This window comes from Perognathus longimembris, chromosome 13 (genome assembly GCF_023159225.1).
Source record: "Perognathus longimembris pacificus isolate PPM17 chromosome 13, ASM2315922v1, whole genome shotgun sequence".
Taxonomy (NCBI): Eukaryota; Metazoa; Chordata; class Mammalia; order Rodentia; family Heteromyidae; genus Perognathus; species Perognathus longimembris.
The window spans coordinates 12,037,341-12,059,013 of record NC_063173.1 but is presented as its reverse complement, the minus strand read 5'-3'; the positions used below and the strand labels follow the sequence as shown (position 1 = coordinate 12,059,013).

At 57.4% G+C, this 21,673-nt stretch overlaps 1 protein-coding gene across 6 annotated transcripts in view; it reads right to left on the bottom strand.

Annotated features, from left to right (window-relative positions):
* Nucleotides 1–521: 521 nt before the first annotated feature.
* Arap1 (ArfGAP with RhoGAP domain, ankyrin repeat and PH domain 1) overlaps nucleotides 522–21,673 on the bottom strand; it is a 61,311-nt gene continuing 40,159 nt past the window's right edge. For 5 of the 6 annotated variants that reach the window (XM_048359591.1, XM_048359593.1, XM_048359592.1 and 2 more), the window contains 24 exons: nucleotides 20,258–20,457; nucleotides 18,567–18,652; nucleotides 17,046–17,228; nucleotides 15,865–16,039; nucleotides 14,620–14,754; nucleotides 12,538–12,673; nucleotides 12,139–12,241; nucleotides 11,558–11,753; nucleotides 11,263–11,314; nucleotides 10,979–11,142; nucleotides 10,670–10,882; nucleotides 10,285–10,390; nucleotides 9,796–9,943; nucleotides 9,619–9,705; nucleotides 9,471–9,539; nucleotides 9,068–9,185; nucleotides 7,807–7,920; nucleotides 7,443–7,588; nucleotides 6,994–7,026; nucleotides 3,900–3,982; nucleotides 3,159–3,209; nucleotides 2,927–2,990; nucleotides 1,360–1,515; nucleotides 522–1,100 (listed from right to left, as the gene is read on the bottom strand). In XM_048359591.1, coding sequence (XP_048215548.1) covers nucleotides 1,083–1,100; nucleotides 1,360–1,515; nucleotides 2,927–2,990; nucleotides 3,159–3,209; nucleotides 3,900–3,982; nucleotides 6,994–7,026; nucleotides 7,443–7,588; nucleotides 7,807–7,920; nucleotides 9,068–9,185; nucleotides 9,471–9,539; nucleotides 9,619–9,705; nucleotides 9,796–9,943; nucleotides 10,285–10,390; nucleotides 10,670–10,882; nucleotides 10,979–11,142; nucleotides 11,263–11,314; nucleotides 11,558–11,753; nucleotides 12,139–12,241; nucleotides 12,538–12,673; nucleotides 14,620–14,754; nucleotides 15,865–16,039; nucleotides 17,046–17,228; nucleotides 18,567–18,652; nucleotides 20,258–20,457 — 2,836 coding nt within the window. In that variant the 3' untranslated portion in view covers nucleotides 522–1,082. The remainder of the gene's footprint in view (nucleotides 1,101–1,359; nucleotides 1,516–2,926; nucleotides 2,991–3,158; nucleotides 3,210–3,899; nucleotides 3,983–6,993; nucleotides 7,027–7,442; nucleotides 7,589–7,806; nucleotides 7,921–9,067; nucleotides 9,186–9,470; nucleotides 9,540–9,618; nucleotides 9,706–9,795; nucleotides 9,944–10,284; nucleotides 10,391–10,669; nucleotides 10,883–10,978; nucleotides 11,143–11,262; nucleotides 11,315–11,557; nucleotides 11,754–12,138; nucleotides 12,242–12,537; nucleotides 12,674–14,619; nucleotides 14,755–15,864; nucleotides 16,040–17,045; nucleotides 17,229–18,566; nucleotides 18,653–20,257; nucleotides 20,458–21,673) is intronic. The other variant, XM_048359594.1, reaches the window with a different exon arrangement.

Sequence of the window (21,673 nt, the reverse complement as noted above, 5' to 3'; positions counted from 1 at the left end):
CTCTGGATAGTCTGGGATAGGTGTCATGTCTGGGACCTTCCCAGGGAGTACCACATCTGCCTCTAAACAGCTTGTTATCTCCCACTGGTCGAGGCCCTGTCTGCTTGGAGGACCAAGGGCCACGCAGTGCCTAGAGAGGGCAGCAACCTATGCAAGGCGGGCCCCATGCTGGGGGACATAGGTCACAAAAGCTCCTGTGGTCAGTGGCCTGGTGTCTCCAGCACAGGCTGAGCTGTGTCCCTGGTGTGCACGCGCAGGCCCCGGCTCGGACTGTAGCAGGTGCTCAGGCCCAGCTGGGGTGTGCCCTCGCCTAATCAGGCATTAAGAGTGGCTCGCTGGGTGCAGGGAGCAGGGCCAGATGGAGCTCTGCTTGGCCAAGGAGATGTACCGGACCAGCTCGGGCCTGGAAACACCAGGACCCAAGCATCCAGCTTCAAGACCCTAGTGGTCACTTCTGGTGCCCTCACAGACGCCAGGACAAACAATCCCCACAACCGATCACAGGCCTCTGCGCCACAGGGTAAAATATACAGATGTATTTCTATTAACAAAAGCCCCCAAAGTAGGGAAGGGGCATCAGGTGGCCCGGGCCCAACCAGCCAGTTCAGACCGGAAGGGGCGGCTCAAGAGCCCCAAGTCCAGCGCTCAGCCCTGTAGGAGCTTTCCCAGAGCTCCCTCCACACTGGGCTGCGGGTTCCTTCCGAGCACCCACTTTGGCTGCTTGGGGGTCAGGCTCCCTTCCAGCAGGGCCCCACAGCCTCTCTCGAATGGCGCCCCCTGGAGCTCTGGTTTCTGCTCAGACACCTCCAACTTACAAGCTCAGGGCGGGTGACCCTGCGTGGGCAAGCCAGGCCTGGAGAGCCCGGAGGCGCCCCTCTCAGGGCAGATCCCGCTGCCCTCCCTCCCCCCACCCTCCCGAGCCAGAGAGCCCCAGTCTGTGGTCACGATGTGTGATGTAGGGGTATGGCTTCCTCGTGGGTCCCCTGCTGGCTCACGCCAGGTGTGCAGGGCACAAGGGTGTCTGAACTGGCAGGCTTCCTGGTGACCGCGGCGACATCCCAGAGCCAGGCTGGCTCCTGTGCTCACACATGGCGGAAGAGCTGTAGGGAGCACAGAAGAGCAGATGACGTAAGTCCCTGGCGGTGGGCAGAGGGGCCAGCCAGCAATGTGGCCAGGGTCTCCAGGGCCAGGCGGGGGGGTGGGGGGGGAGTCTGGGAACCTACTGAAGGTGGAGGGAGGAGTGGGAGGGCACTCAGAGTGAGAGGTGGGGTGAAAGCAGGCATCCAGCCAGGCCCCAGCCCTGCCCCGGGGCGGTGGGCGGTGGGCGGTGGGGGGGGGGGGGGGGGATGAGCCACTCACAGAAAGAGGATCTGAGGTGAAGGCGGCCACACTCCGGCGCATTTCATTCTCACTGCCGCGCAGGGGGATCAGGGATACACTGCCCAGCCGGACCTCAGGCACCGCCCGGGACACGCGCGAGGGCGAGGGCTCCGAGGGCCACACCAGGCCGTCATGCTGGGGAGCAGGGGAAAGGGCGGGGCTGGAACCCGGGCCACACCTCGTTCCTTCACGGAGCCACCCGTCCTGGCCGGGAAAGCCTCCGGCTATGATCTGAGGTGACACCCTGGGCTCTGGTCCCCGAGATCTGAGAAGCAGTGTTAGCCAGGATGGCGGCATCCGCGGCAGAGCTTCCATCGCCAGAGTGCAGAGCCTGCCGGGAATGCAGCTCCGAGAAAGCATTCCTCCACGAGCAATGGGTCTGCAGCTCCTCTTACAAGGAACCAAGAACAGAATTCACCCTGTTTCCATTTACACCGTGACTACTAGGAAGCTCGAGATCAAAAGATGTAGCTAGAGGTAAGAATTCAGTCCAAGGCCCCTTCTTTTTTTTATTTTTAGTTTTTGCCAGTCCTGGGCCTTGGATTCAGGGCCTGAGCACTGTCCCTGGCTTCTTTTTGCTCAAGGCTAGCACTCTGCCACTTCTGGCCGTTTTCTATATACATGGTACTGAGGAATCGAACCCAGGGCTTCATGTATACAAGGCAAGCACTCTTGCCACTAGGCCATATTCCCAGTCACTGCCCCCTTTTTTTAATCTTCCTTTTTTTTTTTTTTTTTTACATTTTCCTTCTCTAAACAATTCTGAGCTTTTGTGTCAACATTTTTGTCCTAACTTCTGTTTTCAGTCGAAGCAACCTCTGACTCTGCTCTGGCTTAGGGTCTGACAGCATTTGGCTTCTGCCTAGACTGTAGCAGCGGCCAGCTTCACTGGCCTCTCAACCTGGGACCCACCCTTCAATCCCTGCTCCTGAACACTGTTCCTGCCAGAGCCCTGGGAGGCTCGATCCTGCTTTACCTGCTCTATCCTTCTCTCATCGAGACTCCCCACCGTCTGCTTAGCATGGCCTTCAAGGCTCTTAGGTTCTATTCCTGGTTCCTTTTCCGGAGCCCTCTTCCCTGTATACCCATTGGACAAGCTGCACTTCTCTCTCTCCTGTGGCCAGGCTTTGGAGAAACTGTTCCCCCTGCCCAGAGCCACAGCCCTTCTGGAGACCTCACCCTATGGGAGACCCTCTCTCCTTACTGCAGCCCCTCCCATCCCACGCCACCAGGCCCACCAGCTCCCCGGGCTTTCCTGACACCACAGCACTGGTGGAGTTCGGATTCACCAGCCCTGGGCGATGTCCTTCTTCAGTGAGTGTGCCCCTAGGGCAGGGCCCTGGGTCCTCTGGCCCTAGCATGCCTGGCTCCAGGCTGGACCACAATGGGCACTATGAGGGGCTTATGAATACACCAACGAAGGAAAAGTAACTTGAAATCCCCTTGAAGCAGTGGCTGGCCTGAATCCTCAGAAGCAAATGTCCCCATTTTTCCACAGTGGAATCTCTGGGATTATGCCCTTCCCCATGCCGCCTGAACCTGGTACCTGCACAAAGAAGAAGGTGGCGAACCACTCCCGAAGCTCCATCTGTGTGTCACAGCACAGGTACCTGCAAGGAGGGTACAGATCTGGACGCCGCAAAGAGCATGGCTAAAGAAGGACACTGCTCATCTCCCCACCCGGAGTCACCAGGAGGGCACAAAGCCGGGCAGCGGGGAAACCCAATGGAGCTTGCCACCCCTCCTCAGCCCGAGTCTGGAACAGGGCCCATGCTCACCACTGCTGCTTCTCATGTTTCTCCGTCTCGTGCACCACTGTGAAGCCCCAGCTACAGAGGGGTGGAGGAAATGGGTCACGTGATAGCTGGGCAGAACCAGGGCCTTCTTACAAGTGGAGCACACATTCTCACTGCCTCTCCCTGCCCCAGTCCCCCATCCCCACCCAGGCCTGGTCTAGGGACGTAGCTCAGTGATAGAATCCTTGCCTAGCATATATGAGGCACCATAATACAAAACAGAACAAAAACTACTGACTCCTACCTACCCAGGCTTGCCTTAGCCTCAGAGACAGGCACAGCCAGGAGATGTCTGGTGACTTGAATGTCTAACAGCAAGAACAGCATGGGTCACTTTTCAACTTGCTAAAGTGTACAATCATCCTTGGAAAGAGGTGGCCCATTATTGTCCTATAGCTTATAGGTAGGGGCCTGAGGCACAGAAGGCCCTGGAAAAACTGACAGAATCCTAATCAAGACCAGCAGTTCTCAGACGCCAAGTGAGCATCTGAGTTCTTTAGACAGCTTGTTACATAACAAGCCTTGGGCCTCATTCCCAGAGCCTAAGACTCAGGAGGCCCCCGGCAGCACCTGCAAAGTTCTGTTTCTGCTGCTAAGAGGACCACAACTTCTTGAGTCATTGTGCTGACCCCCTATCAGGTTCAAGGCCCTGATTGTGCTGCCCCTTTAGTTGTGGGACCCAGAGGTCCTTGCGGCTGGCCTCGCTCCCAAGTCCAGGCTCACCAGGTGGGTGGCCGAAGTTTCTTCTTCACACCCAGGTAGACTTTAAGACTCTTGACAGGCCATTCCTTCTCCGGCCGGTGACTCTAAGGGGAGGAAGGGGAGATGGAGAGCATCTCTGTTGGTCAGGGGGCTACAGGGGGCATTTCACGCCTGGGCACCTCCCACTCTGCTCCCCAGCCCCTCCGTGCCCCAGCAGGGGGCTCCTCTTGCTGACAAAGCCCTCCCTGCTCACAGTCCAGCCAGACCCACCCCCACCCTAGGCCCCACCTCTCCCGGAAGCAGCATCAGACAGTCAACCCTTAGCCCCCACACAGAGGTCCCAACCTGGACAACCAGGAGGACAAACCCCAGCCCAACCCTGCTGCCCTGCAAACTGAGACCAGACGGGTAGCATTGGCCCAAATCAGACGGGGCACGGAGGGAGAACTCCGGGTCTGATCCTGCACTGCTGGAACTGGCAGTGCATTCGAGCATCTCCATGGGCTGCTCTGTCCACGTTCGTCTCAGCCATTCATTCTTCACCCTCCCCAGCCCCACAGAAGCCACAGGGTTGACCGTGTGAACACAGGGTATCAGCCATCATTAGCTCTTTGGTTCCATCAGAGGCTAATGACTCAAGCTGAAGCTGAATGGCTGTTCAGTAGACCAGAGGAAGAACTTCCTAATGGTCTAGGACAGGAAGCAAGAGACTCATGTACGGAGGAGGGAAGATCCCATTACTGCTGTGCTCGCCTGGCCCCCACCTCTGCACATGAGTCTGGTCTTGGAATGAGCAGGCTAGAGGCAGAGACATGGGAGCAGTGACCCCAAGGAAGAGGCTGGCTAAGGAGCCTTCCTCCTGCTCTGGGGGCCATGTGCTTGGATCCCTCTCCTTACCAGGTACACTCCTGGAGCCAGCAGGCCACCAGGGTGGATGGCAAGAGAGAGGGAACCCCTTGCCACTGAAACTGGGGGTCCAAGACTGAGCCACCCCCACCTCATTTCTCCCCCCCATGGCTCCCAGCTGTCCCCAGGCACAGCTCCTCAGCAGGAGCAGAGAGGACTCAGGACGGCCAGGGAGGGCAGTGTGGGGATCTCCTGTGATATCATGCTGCCCAGGGACCGACCTGTATGCCGCCACAGGGAACAGGGAGTGACGAGGGGGCCTGAGGTGACCTAGGACCTGATGGAGGAGCACCTGACCTAACAATTCTCATGGGCTCCAGAAGGCCTGGAACATGGCGGGTTGCAGGCCAGGAGAAGGCTGTGCAGCAGGAAGGCACCGAGGCTGCAAATACGGATACGGGAGAAGCAAGGTGTGGGGAACACGGCAAGAAGACAAAGAAGCACCTGCCCACGTTCAGGCACAGGCAGGGCCTGGAGCGCAGGGAGACGCGGGTGGGGATGGGAGGCTAAGAGCAGCGGTGCTGCAGATGGAGAAGCAGGTGGAAACAACACGAGGCTCCGGCGTGGCGGTGGAAGGGTGGGGGTGACACAAGGCTGCAGGTGTGGAAGGAATGATGCCGGGGAAGAAAACCAGCTGCTGCGGGTCTGGAAGAAGCCAGGTTGAGGGGGAGGGAAAAGGAACCAGGACTAAAGTGAGTCAGGGTGGAAGGCAGGGCCTATGGGGGTGACAGCGAATGACAGTCCCAGCTGGGCCAAGATTCAAGACCTGCAAACCATAGCCCGACTTGCCTGGAGTTGCCCTAATTTCAAATATTCTGTCCTGTGGTCCCACAAACCAACACGTGCCCAGAATCGCCAACACTTTCGTGGCAAGCCACACGTGCTAGGGCTCTGCCTGGCCAGGGCCACAGCTGCCGCTGGAGTGAGGAAAGCTCAGCCCGCGGGCGACGAGCCACCCGTGGCAAAGCGCTTCCTTGGGCTCCGAAACTTCCCCAAACACAAAATTCTGATGCTCACAAAACGGTTCTGGGCTGGGATGTAGCTCAGTGGCCAAGTGCTTGCCCAGCAAGTGCAATGTCCTGGGTTCGATCCCCAGTACCAAAAAAGAAAAGACGAAAAAATACAGTTAAATAAAAAAGAAAACTGGGTTCAATCCAGTTAGCGGCTTGGGCAAGTCCCTCAAAGCCTGTTTTCTCATCCATGTCGGGGTAATACCCTCTCCCCGGGATAGAAGTGTGAGTTACCTGTCAGTACATAAAGGGACGGCACTGAGCCTGGTTAAGCATCAACTCTGTGCCTTTTATCTAACGCTCCACCCTCTCCCCCTTTCCATGAGCCTCAGCCATCTTGTCTCTGCAAGCCCTAGCGGTCTCGCTCCATGGGCTGACAAAGCAGGGAGCTAACACCCCAGAACCACGCTGGGCTGGCTGGAGTGGCAGGCAGTTGGGGCGTGTTCACAGACGGAACAGAGAGAAGCAGGGGTATTCCCTGGACTGCAAGCTGCTGCATGAAGAGAGGTATAACATGAGAAGAAGGTGAGAGTCCTGCTCCATCGGCTCTGCTTCCTCCATGATGGCCAGGCCTGTCCAGATCCTCAGGGGGGCAGAGAGCATCTGAAGACTGACGGGACAGCATCTGAAGACTGACAGGGCAGCTACGGGAGCTTAGGCTGGACCACTGGGCTTGGAAGCGCATCTCTGCAGCCTGTCTCTGCAGCGTGTCTGTGATCTGTGGCCCTCAAGGCCTGGCTGGGATGCACAGAGGCACCAACATGGGAGGCAGATTCGCAACTGAATCCGGGGGAGGGCCTTCCCCCAGACACCAGCACTCACTGGAGTCAGGACAGCTGAGCAGGCCATCCTCCCTCAGAGGGACCATGTCCCACGGCCCCTCTCATCCACGGGGCCCTTTAGGGTCAAGCAGTGGCAGGAACAATCTGAGGGCCCTGTATTCTAGGGTAGATATAGGGCAGCTCTGCTGGGAAGAAATGATAGTCAGAGCCCAACTTACACCATGGGGTCTCTGTTACTAGCTTCATAACTTCTTCCCTGAGTCCAATGGAAAATTCTAGGGGCCAGTAGCTGGGGGCAAGAGGGCAGGGAACTGTGCCTGGAGAAAGCCGGGAGCCCTGGCTACGCTCCCACCCCACTTGCTCGGCCCCCAGGTGGTGGAAGGAAAAGCAGCTGGCAGTCACCCCACAGCCACTCACGGTCTCAGGGGCCCCGCTCCATGGCCTTGGGCTCTGTTTGAAAGAGGATCGGGGTTATGGAAGCCATCATCCCAGGGCTAGGGCCAGGATGGTGTGTGCAGTGGGGGGTGGAGGACAGGGCGTGTCTGTGCAGAAGGCGGAGGGTGCTGAGGAGTCGGTGTGGGAGAACCCAGCACGTGGAAAGCGGGTATGGAGATGGACGGGGAGCGCACTGACCTGGGAAGTGGCCAAGCAAGCTGCCACGCCTGTCACCATGGAACATGTTTTTGTGAGGGATGTGACAAACCACAGGCACAGGGAACCAGAATGGGTGTGTGTGATTCGATGACATCTTGATACCAAGACTTAGAAGAAGGGCTAGGGGGCGTACTGGAGTGGCCGTCAGGACCACAGCAGGAAGGACCCTGGGAGCCCACAGCTCTTCCCCACCACAGCGCCCCCTCACTCACCCGGACTTCTTTGTAGAGCCGCAGGCAGCTGCTGTTGAGGATGAAGTAGCGATCGTGGAAGCCGCCTGAGGGCAGCCCCAGACCCAGGAGGCTGCGGTCCTCACGGAACTTCATCATGCCATGCTTGGTGTCGCCCACACGGCTGGCTGGGGGAGGACTGCAAGTGGGCACGGGCTGCACCAACCCCCCTCCGATGGGCCCAGGTGTTTGGGCATGATGTCTCCAGAGGAGAGCAGCTGCTCCATCTTAACCCGTCTCCCCGGAGCCCTCTCCACCTGGAGCCTTGTACCAGAGCTGTCCCTTCATGGTACCCCAGCTAAAGATGGAGGGATCCACCTGGCTGTGCCCCCTAAGTGCCACCTACCTAGGTACAGCAGTATGGCCTCCATAGACTGGTGCTTCTTCACCACCAAGTGGCTGTCTGTGCCCAGCCCGTGCAGGATGGGTAGCACCTTCTCAGAGAAATGCAGGGGCCGCTCTGAGGAGAAGCCACACCCACTGTCACTGAGCCCGCACGGCCTGACACCACCAAGGGTCAGTCCATGGGCACACATTGCCCCCACACTGGTTGTCCACCCTGACACCACCGAGTACCACAACACATCACTATCATGACCACCTTTCCCACGGCCAAGTTCTGGACTGGCACACCTGCACCCGCACACGTGACCAATGCCACATCCATGATCATTTCCCAGGGGTCCTCTATCAGGGACCCTGCCACTGACCAGGCTGCTCCTGCCAGAAACACTCCCTGCCTCCTCTAGTCACTGCTCTTTCCTTCTCCAGTGCTGTCTGGCTTTTCCTCTGTCTCATAACTAGGACCTGCAAAGGGGCCTTCAGCACGGGCTGTCACTTCTCTTGTGTACCAGGCGGCCGTGTACCTACCTCAGTCCTACCAATTGCTACCTCATCTCCATGAAGGGGCTTTGCCCATGGTAGCTCATATGCTATCGTTTGTCCATTTCTCAGTGTCATCATAGGATGATTACTGTCTCCATCCCTTACCAGACTGACCCCCACGAGGGGGTCAGAGACAGTACATCCGGCTCCTCATCCCAGTGCCTGGCACTCAAGTAACAATGGCACACGAAACGCCCACTGATCCTAAGATCCCCCTTCACCTCCACTGATGTCAACTACCTTTCCCATGCCCTTCCTCATTCCCATCCTCCTCCTTCACCACCACCACAAGATCGCTACACTGCAACTACAGCTTCCTGCTTACACCACAGCTATCCTGCCTGCATGACCATCCCTTACCACCACCCCCTTTAGTACCAGGAACGTCATCACCTGCAATCCCACTGTCAAATTCAGTATCATCAAATCTGCAAGTAACATCACTCATTGAAGCCTGGGAAAAGCACTATCACACTGGACCACCTACCCCCTGCCCTGTCTCTCCTACAGCCATGCCACCCATAGCACCTCAACCCCTGCCAGCTCCCTGTCACCACCATCACAGAGACCACAGTTTCATCAGTGTGGTGGCAAGAGGTGTCACACAAGCCTCTTTTCGTTACATGGTCCTCACATTGCAGGGGAGGGAAGGACAGATTGGGACTGCAGTCTAGGCAAGACAGGCTGCCCCACATCCTGTACCAGCTCTGGGGGTCACTTACCTGCTTCCTCCTTCTCGTTGACCTCAAAACAAGTCCAATAGTCCTTCTCCCTCATGCCCACATTTCGGCGGTCCAGGATCTCCAGGGTAAGCTCTTCTGCTGTCATAGACGCAGGTATCTGTGGAGGCCAAGGAGAAGCTCAACCTGCCCGGGTCCTGGCCCCTTGCTCTGCCACGAACTTGCTACGGGGGTCAGGACCCAGAACCACCCCCCTCAGCTCCCTCTGGAGTTCTGTGATGCATAGGGTTCTGATGGTGGGGAGAAGACAGGCCCAGCAATGGCTACATATGGTCCCAAAGTGGGGTGTGGTTGATGCGAGCCTGGCTGCTCTGATGACCTGGGCCCTGCCACTGACCCAGCCCGACTCCAGCGGCCCCTTGGCTCCTGGGTCCCCAGTCCTGACCTTGACGTGCTGCTCCGTCTCTGCGTTCTTCTCCTCCAGGTACACCGTGCAGATGAAGTCACCAGCATGCTGCGGGGAGACAGGGCTCAGCTGGAGGTCTAGAAGTGAAGGCAGCCAGCCCAAGCCCCACCCCGGCCCCCGCCTCCACCTGAGTCCCGCTGGCCGTGCCGGCCACGCGCATCTTCACAATGGCAGTGACCTCCTCCCGCTGCTTCCTCAGCTCCTCTTCATCCACCTGAGAAAGGGTGGGGGTCACGGACAGAAACGGTCACTGGCATCTGAGAGACACAGCCCTGCCCTCCCCTGCCTACTGGCTGGCACGCACACTGAACACCACCACATAGCGGCTAATAAGGTCCTCCACCACCCGGCCGGCCTTGTAGTCCTGTCCATCTGTCTGGAAGAGCGTTGGCCCGAACACAATGGCCAGGTTGTGCGTGGTCATCTGGTTTGTGTCTGAGAAGCACTGGACACTGGAGAGGGGAGAGAGGCTGTAAGGAATCCAGCCCGGAGCTCCCCCAAGCCACCTTCCCAATGTTTGATGGGTGGCAAGAATGAAACCAAGGAAGATCCCGGTGAGAGTGGACCCCCAGCAAAAGGGAGGAGGGGCCATGTCTTTAGTCCTGGTAAGGAGCAGGCTGAGAAGCTAGGCTATCTGACCAAAGCACCCTTGCAAGAAGTCGACAGACACAATGGCCACGATTAGGGCCAATTGCAGACGTCGCTCAGTCCTAAGATCTATCTGATTCCCAGAGGAGGGCAGTCAGCCAAGCTGGGAGAAGTCTTCTCCACCCCATCCCCATCGGGGTCTCACCAGTACAGGTGGCTGATAAGGGCCTTCACAGTGGCGCGGTTGACAGGGGGCAGATGCACCAGGAGCTCTTGGTACCTGGATACCTTCTCCTCCTCCTCCTCAATCTCTGGGGGGGGGAGGGGGATACAGATCAGATCAGAAACCCATCACACCTCCTTGCCCCACACTCGAAGCAACTCTGCCTCTCACGCTAGGCAGCCACATTCACTGGGCCCTTCAAATCACAGCAGGCCAGGTGCTCAGCAGAGATTAAGAAGGAAGAAGAGGACAAAGGGAAGAAGTGGAGGGGGCAGGGGCATGCCTGGTCCAAAAGCATGACAGGGGACTGGGAGGCAGTCTTGAGGTAGCACAGACAAGGCTGGTGGTCATGGGCTGCAGAAGCCACCTGAGGCCTCCAGCCAGGCTAAGCGCTGGGCACGAGTGAAGAGCCCGTCGGGCAGGTCACGCAGGAAGCGTTTGAGTGCGGAGGAGACGTCGTCCACGTGCTGCTCGCCCTCCTTGAGGTGCACAGAGCGCGCATCCTGCCGCAGGCTCTCCAGCAGCCGCTGGGTCTTGGATGTCTGCCCACACTTGCGGTAGATGCCCTCCGAGGTGAGGCCTGGGGAAGAGCCACGCGGGCGCTTTCAGAGGGATCCGGGGCACTGGGGGCCCCCGTGTGAGAGGGGCGTGGCCCGGGCCTGGGGGTGGGGCTTACCACATTGGGTGATGTAGTCCACACAGCGGTACACAATCACAGGGATGTCCGAATCCCCCAGCTGCTGCTCCGACAGCGTGTCCCCCAAGCTGGCCGCTGCCTTCTGGATGGCGCCCAGCCAACCCAGGAAGTCCAGCCGCCGCTCCCCCTGGATATACAGCGTCCTGGGCCAAAAACAGTCACTGTCCCACCTCTGTCTGCTGTCCCCCAGGTCTCATCTCTCCCTAGGTGTGTCGGACTGCCCCAGGCATCTCAGAGGCAGCCAGGGGGAGGCTGTGGCTCACCTCCTTCGCTCCACCAGCACCAGCACCTGGTTCTCGCTGTCCCCTTGGACGGCTGTGGAGGAGTCAGTCAAGGTGAGGCCCAGGTCTTGATCATGATTTCCAGCCTGCTCCCTCCTGAAGTCTCTGAACTTACCCTTGGGATCCACCCTCCAATCTGAGTAACCCCAAGGGCTGGGAGGATATGAGAGGGCAGGCTGGCTCCTTTCAGCCAGGAAGGAATAGAATTCAAACTTCTAGGCAGGGGTTGGGGGGTAGGGGGCCATGATAGGGTCCCTTGGAGTCTGGGGCCACATACAAAGCTCCTGCAATCTCCGGAGCTGCAATGGCTCTTCGCAGGGCCCTTCTGAGAAGACTGCATGGAGCTCAGAGCCGGTCAAAGCGAACCAGCCCTCTTGAGTCCGCTGGAGACTCAAGCCAGCTTTGTAGGGTAGACGCCCAAGCCGCTCAAAATCCTGGGCCAGCAGGTCCTCAGCCAGGGGAGGCACAAATGCCTGGTAGGGAAGATGGCCAGAGGAGAACCTATTAGCCAACAGCACAGCCTGCCCAGAACACACCCAGTTCCTCAGCCCAGTGCCAAGGCATTCTGACTTTCTGCGGGAGCACTGACTAGACTAGTACAGTCTGGACCCCAGCCACCTCAGGGTCCCCATCTCAACAGCCAGGACCAAGGCAGGGTTGAGACAGGTCTCCTGACCTCTGCCCACCCCTGAGAGCTGCAATCTATTTCAAGCGCTTGACTTAAGAGGCCTGTCCTATGTTTGTTGCCCTCAACCCAATTCCTGCGTCATCAGAAATGGAGAAACTAAAGTTCATGGGGCCAGCCAGGAGGTCCCACCCTGCCTTGATCAGACATCCACTCAGCTAACCCAGACCTACCTTAGCAATGCACTTGACCCACTCATGAGCCAGCTCCGCACTCTCCAGCCCAAACAAGTACAGCCGTTCTCCCTCTGTGTACACCTCAAAGGTGTGTTCAAAGCTGCAAATACATAGTCCAGGGCTCACCAACCTTGCCCAGCCCTATCGCTACCTGCCCACCAACTACCATTCCCCACCCCAACTCCTTGCCATTGTCAAGGCCCTTCTCCTCTCTCCCCGCAGAGGTGGCTCAAAGCCTTGTGGGGGAGCCTTGGGAGAGCAGGGCTAACACTTGTATAGTCCCTGTTTACTGTTACTCCGGGGAGGTCTTGTCTTCCTCTGGGCCCGCTTCTCTGTGTCCCCAAAGGCTGGAACTCACAGCAACAGAAGGCTGTGATTCTAGCCAGGGATACTCACCCGTGGCTGTCAGGAGGGAGCACGGCCAGGCAGACTATCTCGCTGGCCCGTATCTCCCCATTGGGCGTCACAACCCGTTCATGTTCATAGTAGCTCAGGACCCCATCACTTAGGACACACCAGCGTCGGCTGAACTCTGGGGAGAAGTTGGGCAGGGGAGCTATGAGGGAGCCCCCCTCCCCCTGGAAACCACTTCTGCATGATCCCTGAGCCCTACTTACATCTGATCCACATCCTCTTTGCTCCAACTCACAAGTACCCCTCAACCTCTCTGCAGCCTAATCACACAGCCAAGTTCACGCCTCATCCTCTCTCGCACACCTCTACCGTGGCTTCTTCCAGAACCCATGGGTGATCTAGTCAACATCAGTCTTGATCCTTCCTAAGCTCAAGCCCAATCGTGGTTGCCCCTTGTCCTTAGTAGAGTCTGTCCCTTTAGCCTGGCCTTCAAGGCTCTGCCAGATCTGTCCCTGCCCACATTATCCCCTCTACCTAAATGCCACCTGAAGCCTCTGTGCCCATCCTCCTCTGCCAGAAGCACCCTCTACTCTATACCTGTACTTTCCACAATGGCTTCAGGAAGCAAGGAGACCCCAGAAAAGAGTAGAAATGGGAATGCGGACCAGAAAAGGTAGTGCAAAGAACTGAACATCAAGGCCATACAACTTCACAGTGGCTCAGAGCTTCCTGGCAACCAAAGCAAAAAGAATGACTCACGCAGTTACATAAATGACCCAGGCAGGCAGAGGGAGGTAGATGAGCGTAGCGAGGTGATGAGCAGCACAGAGTTGCAAAGAACTATCTTTGGGAAATGAAGGAATTCATCCTGGGGACCCCGCATGCAGGAGACTGAAGTGCCCCCATAGTAGGCTCTGCCTCATCCCACTAGGAGGGACTGAAATCTACCCTCTGAGGACAAGGTGTCATTCAGCATGTCCTCAAGGACGTGCTCCTTCCGAAAGGGTCATCTATGCCTCCGTTCTTCACGTTGCAGACACATGCCAAGTGCCTACCGAAGGCTGGATACTTCCAAGCTCCGGGGCTACTGGAGTGCCCCGCGTACAGACACACACACGGAGAGACAGCCGAGCCAGAGGGTGCGGCACAGCCTGTAATCTCAACTACTTGGGGAGCTGAGACAGGAGGAACCCAGGAGTTCAGAGGCAACCTGGGCATCACATTGAGACCTCATCTCGAAGCACACCAACAACAAAAACCAAGACTAAGGTCAGAGGAGTAGCAGAAGGAAGGCCAGGAAGTAGGACTGAAGGATTTGTGGGCTACAGATACACTATCTGGAGAGAAGGAACAGCAGATGCAGAGGTCCTGGTGGAGGGGATCTGCCAGGCCTATGAATCAGCAAAACGGTCACCCAGTTGGGGCAGAGTGGGCTGGGGATATGGCCTAGTGGCAAGAGTGCCTGCCTCGGATACATGAGGCCCTAGGTTCGATTCCCCAGCACCACATATACAGAAAACGGCCAGAAGTGGCGCTGTGGCTCAAGTGGCAGAGTGCTATCCTTGAGCTGGAAGAAGCCAGGGACAGTGCTCAGGCCCTGAGTCCAAGGCCCAGGACTGGCAAAAAAAAAAAAAAAAACTGCCTGCTGGATTACAGCAAGCATGTGGCATAACCAGTTGGGGCAGAGTGAACAAGGGGAGAGGGTCTATTGGATAAGCGGGTGAGGTGGCTGGCGGTAGGATGTTGGGGGACATGGTTAAGGACAGCAGGCTGTATCAGAGTTGGGAAGTGAATGAAAGGCTGGAGATCAGACAGGGACAGAGTTTCACACTGAGTCCTTAAACTTCTAAGCATCCATAGGCTCCAAATGCCAGTTGCCCAGGGAAGTGCCTTAACCAAAAGGGGCTTCTTCTGGCACCCCACGACTCCAGCAGTAGAGTACTCTGCAGTGTCATGCTCATCCCATTCCAATCAGCCCGTCTGTTAAGCACCTAATGTCCTTCCAGGTGAGTCTGCTCGAGTCCCACTTGGCACCAGTCCCCCAGACTGGCCAGCGCTAGCTTCCTGGTCCAGCAGCCAGGCCAGAATGCCACAGACCAGGATGGGGAGGGGTGGAGCACCTACCTTCGCGGGCGCGGCGGTCATGCAGAGGCTTGACAGCAGAAGCAGTCTTGTAGAGGAAGCCACTGTGGCTTACAGTTGGCAGAACAACTGAGTAGTGCTTTTCCACAGGCTTCAGCGAGTCCAGCCGAGGGACCTCTTCACAGCAGGGGAAAGAATGGCTGATCATGCTGGCTACCCAGAAGGGGTCCCTGTCCCTATCTTCATCTCTCCAGGGCACCCAGGCTCTTAACTCAGCACTAGCCCTGGCTCCCTAGGCCCTGACCAGCACCTAGGCTCCCATTCCCACCTTCTAGGGTTTACACAAACCATTTCTCCATCTTTGCCCAACTGGAGGAAGTCCACTCTACTCCCAAGGCTAGATCCACTTCCTCCTCTCCCAGCAGCCTTCTTGGTGCCCAGCCCACCCAGAGCTCCCTGTTGGAGGCACAAGGCCAGACACACTGGAATGAGGGGCTTTGGGCCAACTTAACAATAGTCCCTAGAGAGAGGTTTGCCTAAGACAGCACAAAGCCCAACAAAGCAGCCGGCTCCAGCCTTGCCCCTAGCGGTCAGCACCGGGGCGCCCTGCCTCCTGAGCCGATTCTAGCTGGGTGGTCTCTTGTGCCTCCCGGACACCTGGGCTCTCTCCAGCCCACCCCACCCCACCCACCCTGGCCTCAAGCCCAGAGCCCCAGCCACCGAGCTCCACCCTCAGCCCCAGGATGTGGCCTCAGAGGCCAGCCCTGGGCCATGACCAGCACTAGTCATCCCCCAAATCCCCTCTCCTCACTCACTCTGGGTCCCAGCCCAGGTCTGTGATGGGCTCTGCCCCAACAGAGCTGTGTAGTCACACACCTGGAAAAAGCAACCACCAGGCTACACAACAACACAAACCCATTGCATATGCACAAATCCCAAAGGCCTCACCATCTCCAGGACCAGGAAACTGCCCAGAGCAGTTTCAAGGTACCCAACATCTCCAAAGAGAGAGACTACCCCAAGAGAGTAGCACTGTAAGCCAGGAAAGGGTACCCAGATACACAAGGGGTCACAGGGACATAGACATAGACACACAAAGCGCAAGCGGACACCGACATAAACAGCCCTGTCCCAAGCTGCACACGGTTGCCCCGGGACTCCCCCAAAACTGCACTTGCAATTGGGGAGTAGCCTGTAATCCAAGCCTGCAGGGCAATATGCAGCCCCCAGTATCTCACTCTGCACGCCTCCAAGCCCCTAAGGGAGACAGTCCCACTGGCCACTCACCCGTGGTCTGGTTGTTCCGTAGGAATTCCATCTGCAGTGTCTGTCCGGCCTGCTCGGCAAGAGCCAGGGGCGTAGGGGCCTCTGGGTCCCCGGAGAAGCAGCTGACCCCAGCCCCACAGCCCAGGAGCGCCTGGGTCTCAGCCAGATCTGTGGTGGTCACCGCAGCACACAGCGCCTGGAGGAGGGGGGATGGTCAGCCCAAGGAGGCAGTGGGGGGCCAGGAGGAATGGAGGTGGTGAGAGAAAGAGAAAAGAGCCACTCAAGTCTGGGTGGCCCATCTTCAGCTTGAGAGGAAAGCCAGTGGAACAGCGACAGAAGAGGCAAAAGGCCAAGGAAGGAAGGGTATGGCGAACCCACTAGCAGGGGTCCCAGCTGCCCAGGCCTCACCCGGCAGTAGCTGTAGCTCTGAATGCACTCGGCTGTCGGTCAGCCTGCGAGCCCCCTGGAGTATCTCAGGCTTCTTCTGCCTTGTGGCCGGGAGGAGGGGGGGCTTTGTAGCTAATTCCTCCCACATTTGAATTCCTCACCGCCTGCCCGGCCCTCCCAACCAATGGGAGCCACCGCCCTCCTGGCTCTAAGGCCAGACTGGGCTGGGCCAGAGCAGGACGCCTGGGTCCCTGGGAGGTGGAGGCCTGGCTCCCACTGGCTTTCAGCGCTGGACTGAGCCTGCTCAGAGGAGGCTGTGTGGAGGAGGGGCCGAGCCAACCAGAGGTCACAAATGGCATCCCCTTGCCTTGCAGCAAGCGGTTCCCTCTCAGGCCCAGTCAGATCAGGCCCAGGACTTGGCTCCCAGCCTGTCAGGGCCTGGGGCCCACATGGGGCCTTGTCTTGAGTGGGGTGTGGACAGGGGTGGGTCGAAGCACTCCAGCTGTTTTTCATGAGCCTGACAGGAAATAGCATCCCCATCAAGTTCACTCCTTTTGGCAGGATTTCGAAGGAATAGGATGGGGTGAGGGAGACAGAGGAATCAAGAGGGAGGCTGAGGGAATCAAGAGTTGCTGGCTCCTCCTTGTATTGCCCTAACTTCTCTTAGGCAGGCTTTGCTACCCTCTGGGCCTCAGTTTCCCCATATGCCAACTCATCGCTGGGTTGAGAAAGAGGAATGGGACTGTAGGAAGAAAGGAACCTGACAGTATAGGGACAAGGGGAGGGCTCAAGGCCCCCAGAAATGGCGTCCTGACCTTGTCTAGCTCCTCCTGGTTGCCGAAGAGCGGGTGGTAGCGGCGGTACTTGCCCTCCCTGTACTTGGCCTCCAGGTGGTGCCGCCGGGCGTTGGGGCTGCTGCTGGGCTGCAGAGCCTCGCTGGGGGGCACATTGGCTGCCCAGAAGTGGTTTCCAGCACCATTGCCCAGCTGTAAGAAGAGCTGTGGGTGTAGACAAGAGTTCAGGGCGGCAGCTGACTGCCAGGGGTTCTGCCATTGTCAGGTAAGGAGCTTGCCAAGCCAGGACACGGCTCACCCCTCCATGGCCTGCTAGGGGCTATGGTGTCCCCTCAGCCAGCACTGGGATCTAAGCCTAGCGCCTACTTCCTCTGCTCAGTGACAGAACAAGAGACAGTCTGACAGGTAGAAGCCTCAGCCAGGAGCCTGCTCCCTCGGGGCCTGGCTATTACCCCACCCAGCTCCACATCTGGAACTCTGCATTCCTGAAGCTGACAAGGCAAAGGATCTATCTACCCTGTCAGCCAAAGGGGTGGGCAGGAATTTGAGAAACACCCCTGTTCCTCACATTCCTCTGGACAAGAGGAGACATAGGAGAGTGCAGAGAGGCAGCATCTGGGGATCCAGTCCCGTCTTTCCTATGCTCACTGTTCATTCCCTGGGCTCCCCACTCCTCTCTGCGACGTCCTATGTGGGGTGCTGGAGTCACAGCAGAGAACGAAGCTAGGCACCCGTGCCACACCACTGGCTCGCTCTAGGGCTTCAACAAGTTATTTTCTCTCCCGGGACCTCAATGTCCTTGTCAGTACATAGAAAGGGTGTTCCAGTCCCAACTCACAGAATTGTTCTGGAAGTCAACTAATGAACAAATCTGAAGTCTAAAGACTTAACATGCCCAACACAGTAGGTACGTGGAAGTGACTGTGACACTGCACTGTGACACTGGCTCTGCAATTCCTAGCTTATTTGGGCACAGTGAAATTCAAGTGCATGGGTATAAGTGTGCATGCATGTGTGCGTGTGCATGCGTGTGCCCTCAAACTGTGCATCTTGCACCCACAATGCATGTGAGAGGCTTTCAGAGGTACACACCCTGAGGCCCAGGCTGGCCAGGAAGTAAGATGGGAAGGGACAGTGCTGGAATGGCCAATAAGGATTTGCTGGGTAATTGTCCAGGGCTTTAGTTTCCACATCTGTACAATGGAATGAGAGTTGAGCTAGACGAGGGGCCAGCAAATTCTCTAAAAGATCAAATAGTAAAGGGTTTAGGCTTTTCAGACATAACAGTCTCTGTTGCATCTTCTTCCTTCTTTTTTTTTAACAACCTTTTAAAACAGTATAAACATTCTGAGCTCACTGGCCACTTTGCTGACTCTGCCAAAAGTTGGCCTTTCCAAAATCCCCACCCACTAGACTATCCCAGTTCCAAAGCACTGGGATCAACGGGATGGGATGGGAAGGAGACCCTCAGGCAGCACCTGAGAAAGGTGAACCCCACACACGGAAGCAAGCATGGCAGCTGGGGTGGGGCAGTGTCCCCACCTCGATGAGTGTTTCTGTCCACACCTTCCTGTCCATCTTTAGGCTCCGCACCTTGGAGACTCCAGCACCCAGGCCACGGTGCTCCCCTGTAGATGAAGTCCAGACTTGGTCATGTGGGCCCTGCTCCTCCAGCCCCAGTGTCCATCCAGTGCCCACAAGCAGGCTTCAGGGGCTAAGGCCTATGGTCCTCCTTCTAGTCCAGCTGTGGAATTAGGCCACGTGCCCTGTTCCCCACACCAGAATGCCCAGCCCTGCAATCCTCACTTGGACTCCCCATTGCCACACTGGGCCCCTGCAGGCCACTTTCCACTGGTCCTGCCAGCCCAATGCTTAGAGATGCAAATCCCATCATATAAGCCCTGCTTCCCATGTCTGGCCTCTCCCCAGAACTAGATGTAAATCCCTCCTTCCCTCCAACCCCACCTTCTTGCCTGGTATTCCTCCCCATCTCCCCGAGGTAGCGCCTCGCCCTCCTTCTACGTCTCAGCTGACAGGCCACCTTCTCAGAGAGGGTTTCCCAACCAATAAGTTCCTTTTCTAGCACTTGTCATTCCTAATACTTCAATTGGTTCCTGCCAAGCTGCCTGTGAGCAAGAACCATGACCACCTGCTTTAGGCTGTCCTTGGCACCTAGAACAGACCCTGGCACACAGTAAGTGACTAATAAATCTTGATGGAATGAAAGGCAAGGAGAGGGGTTGGGGCCCTAGGGAATGAAGCATTGCTTGGCTACAGGTCATAAGGGACCCCAGTGGCAGGAAGAAAACTGTGGGTACTAAGTGCCAAGTACTGCCTAGCTATGGTGTGGGTGCCCGTCCTTGGGAAAGCCTGACATGAGGCCCCATGTCCCCTCTAGTCAGTCCCCTGCCTATGAAAGCTGATGCCTTCATTATCTGGTCCGGCAAGGTTGTCATTTTCTTGCACCCAGTCCTCATGGTCCAGGCCCACAGACATCTTCCCTAGACATCCCACCACCCTCAAGGGTCCTCCCTCAAGCTCCCTCACTTCTCCAGACCCGTCCTTCCTTCTGGATACACACCCGAGGGAATCCCACCTATGGCCATCTAAAGCTACCACCTGGGCACTGCCAGATCTCTTGAGAGGCTGGTCCCCGCGCAAGGCACAGGCCTGCCACATGCTAGACTTTCATAACTCCGAGTGAGTGGATGAGGACCCCTTGGGCTCAGCCCTCTTTCATTCCCTCGAACTAGTCTCCAACCTCAGCTTCTGCCCACCAGCCAGGGCCTGGCCTACAACGCTGACCATGTCCCGGGGGGCCCCTGCCTCCCAGCCCTTCTGGACCAAACACCAGCTCCACCTTCAGTATGCAGATCCCAGCTCAGCCCAAGTGCCCAATGGATGAGACCCAAAAAAGGCCCAGGCTTGAGTCTGGCCCATTTACATGCCAAGAACCATTTTCCCTCGGTGTCTCCAAGGTCCCCACTTACTGTGTAAGCATAGAGCCCGCCTTGCAATGTAAGGCTGAAAGTCAATCCCAGCACGAGTGGCTTGGCACCTAGAAGCCACATCAGAACCTGGGGCTCCAGCCCTGCCTGCCAGACAGGCCACCTGCCATCCAACAGCCAGCCCTATCTACCTCTGCCTGGTGCCCATCTCTCTCTCTCTCTCTCTCTCTCCCTCACACACACACACACGCGCGCGCCCACACACACACACACGCACACACACACCTGCACAGCGCTTGCAGATGACGACACAGAGGTTGATGGAGGCCCAGTCGGGCTGGGCAGCCCCGCAGTCAGCACAGAACCTGTTAGGGGCCGCGGTCCAGATGCGCTCGGCCACCTCCGAGGTGGACAGGGCCTCCGCAATGGCTCCCTGCATGGCCTCCAGCCACTGCTCCTTCTCTAGCTCTGAGTCAGCTGAGAAACTGGGGACACAGGAATAGGTAGACTGGTGGGAAAGGGCTTGGAAGGACTTGGGGGACAACATAAGGTAAGGCAAGTATAGCATCAAGTGGGGAGACAAGGTATGGGGAACACGGAGTGTGTGGTGGCAATGGCACACAGGGTGGAGAAGCCAGGGAAATGGGGAGAAAGGATGCTGCGCTGAGACTGGACAGATGAGAAGTGTTGAGCCAGGAGAAGAAGTGGAACTGTGTTCTACGCAGAGGTGACAGCATATGCAAAGGGACAAGATGGCATAGTGGCCTCCCAGAATCTCTGCTGTTGAGCAAATAAGAGGCTGGAAAATGGACAGGAGGTCAAGAGTGCATCCTGAGGACAATGACCGACCTATTGATGGTCTAAGTGGAAAGGAAGGGAGGACACGGAGGTGTCCCCAGCCCCACCTGTGACCCCACCCCACCAAGAGCTCCAACAACTCAACGCACAGACACCCGGAGCCCTGTCACCTGCCTGCTGCTCTTCAGGGTGAGAAGACCTGGCTGGACAATGAATAGATGGCTATCTCCCTCCACTCCCCCTATAAAGACCCGGTAGCTAGTTCCCTGCCGCCACACTACATCTAAGCTCCACGTGTATGCTTGAGCCTGCGCCACCACTGCTAGAGGACCAGCGGCCTGAGCACCGAGCACTTTCAGAGAGGGGCTGATGGTCCCTCACCCTCCACAACCAGAATGTTGTCAAACTACAAAGTGCCCGAAACAAGTGCAAGCCCACCCTCAACCAAACACAGCAAAGAAGCCTCATTACGGCTGATGGCAGTCCCTAACCAGGGGAATGGGGCAGCCTCAGAATCACGGAGGGAAGCGGGTGCTGGTATCTCACTCCTGTAACCCTAGCTAGAGGTGTCAGGAGGCTGAGATATGAAGATCTCGGTCCGATGCCAGCCTGGGCAGGAAAGTCCATGAGACTCTTATGGCCAATTAATCACACAAAAAAACAAACAAACCTGGAAGTGGCCCTGTGGCTCAAAGCAGAGCACTAGCCTTGAACAGAAAAGCTCAGGGACAGCGCCTACGCCCTAAGTTCAAGCTCCATGACTGCCCCCCTCCCCCCAAAAACTCTGTGGCCACCGTGGACAGAGTGAAAAGCTCAGACAGGCAGGTGCTGGGGGCCAGGAGGCCCACAGGGCTCTGCCAGGAGGGCAAGGGACGACAGGAGAGCCAGAGGCAATGGGAGCAG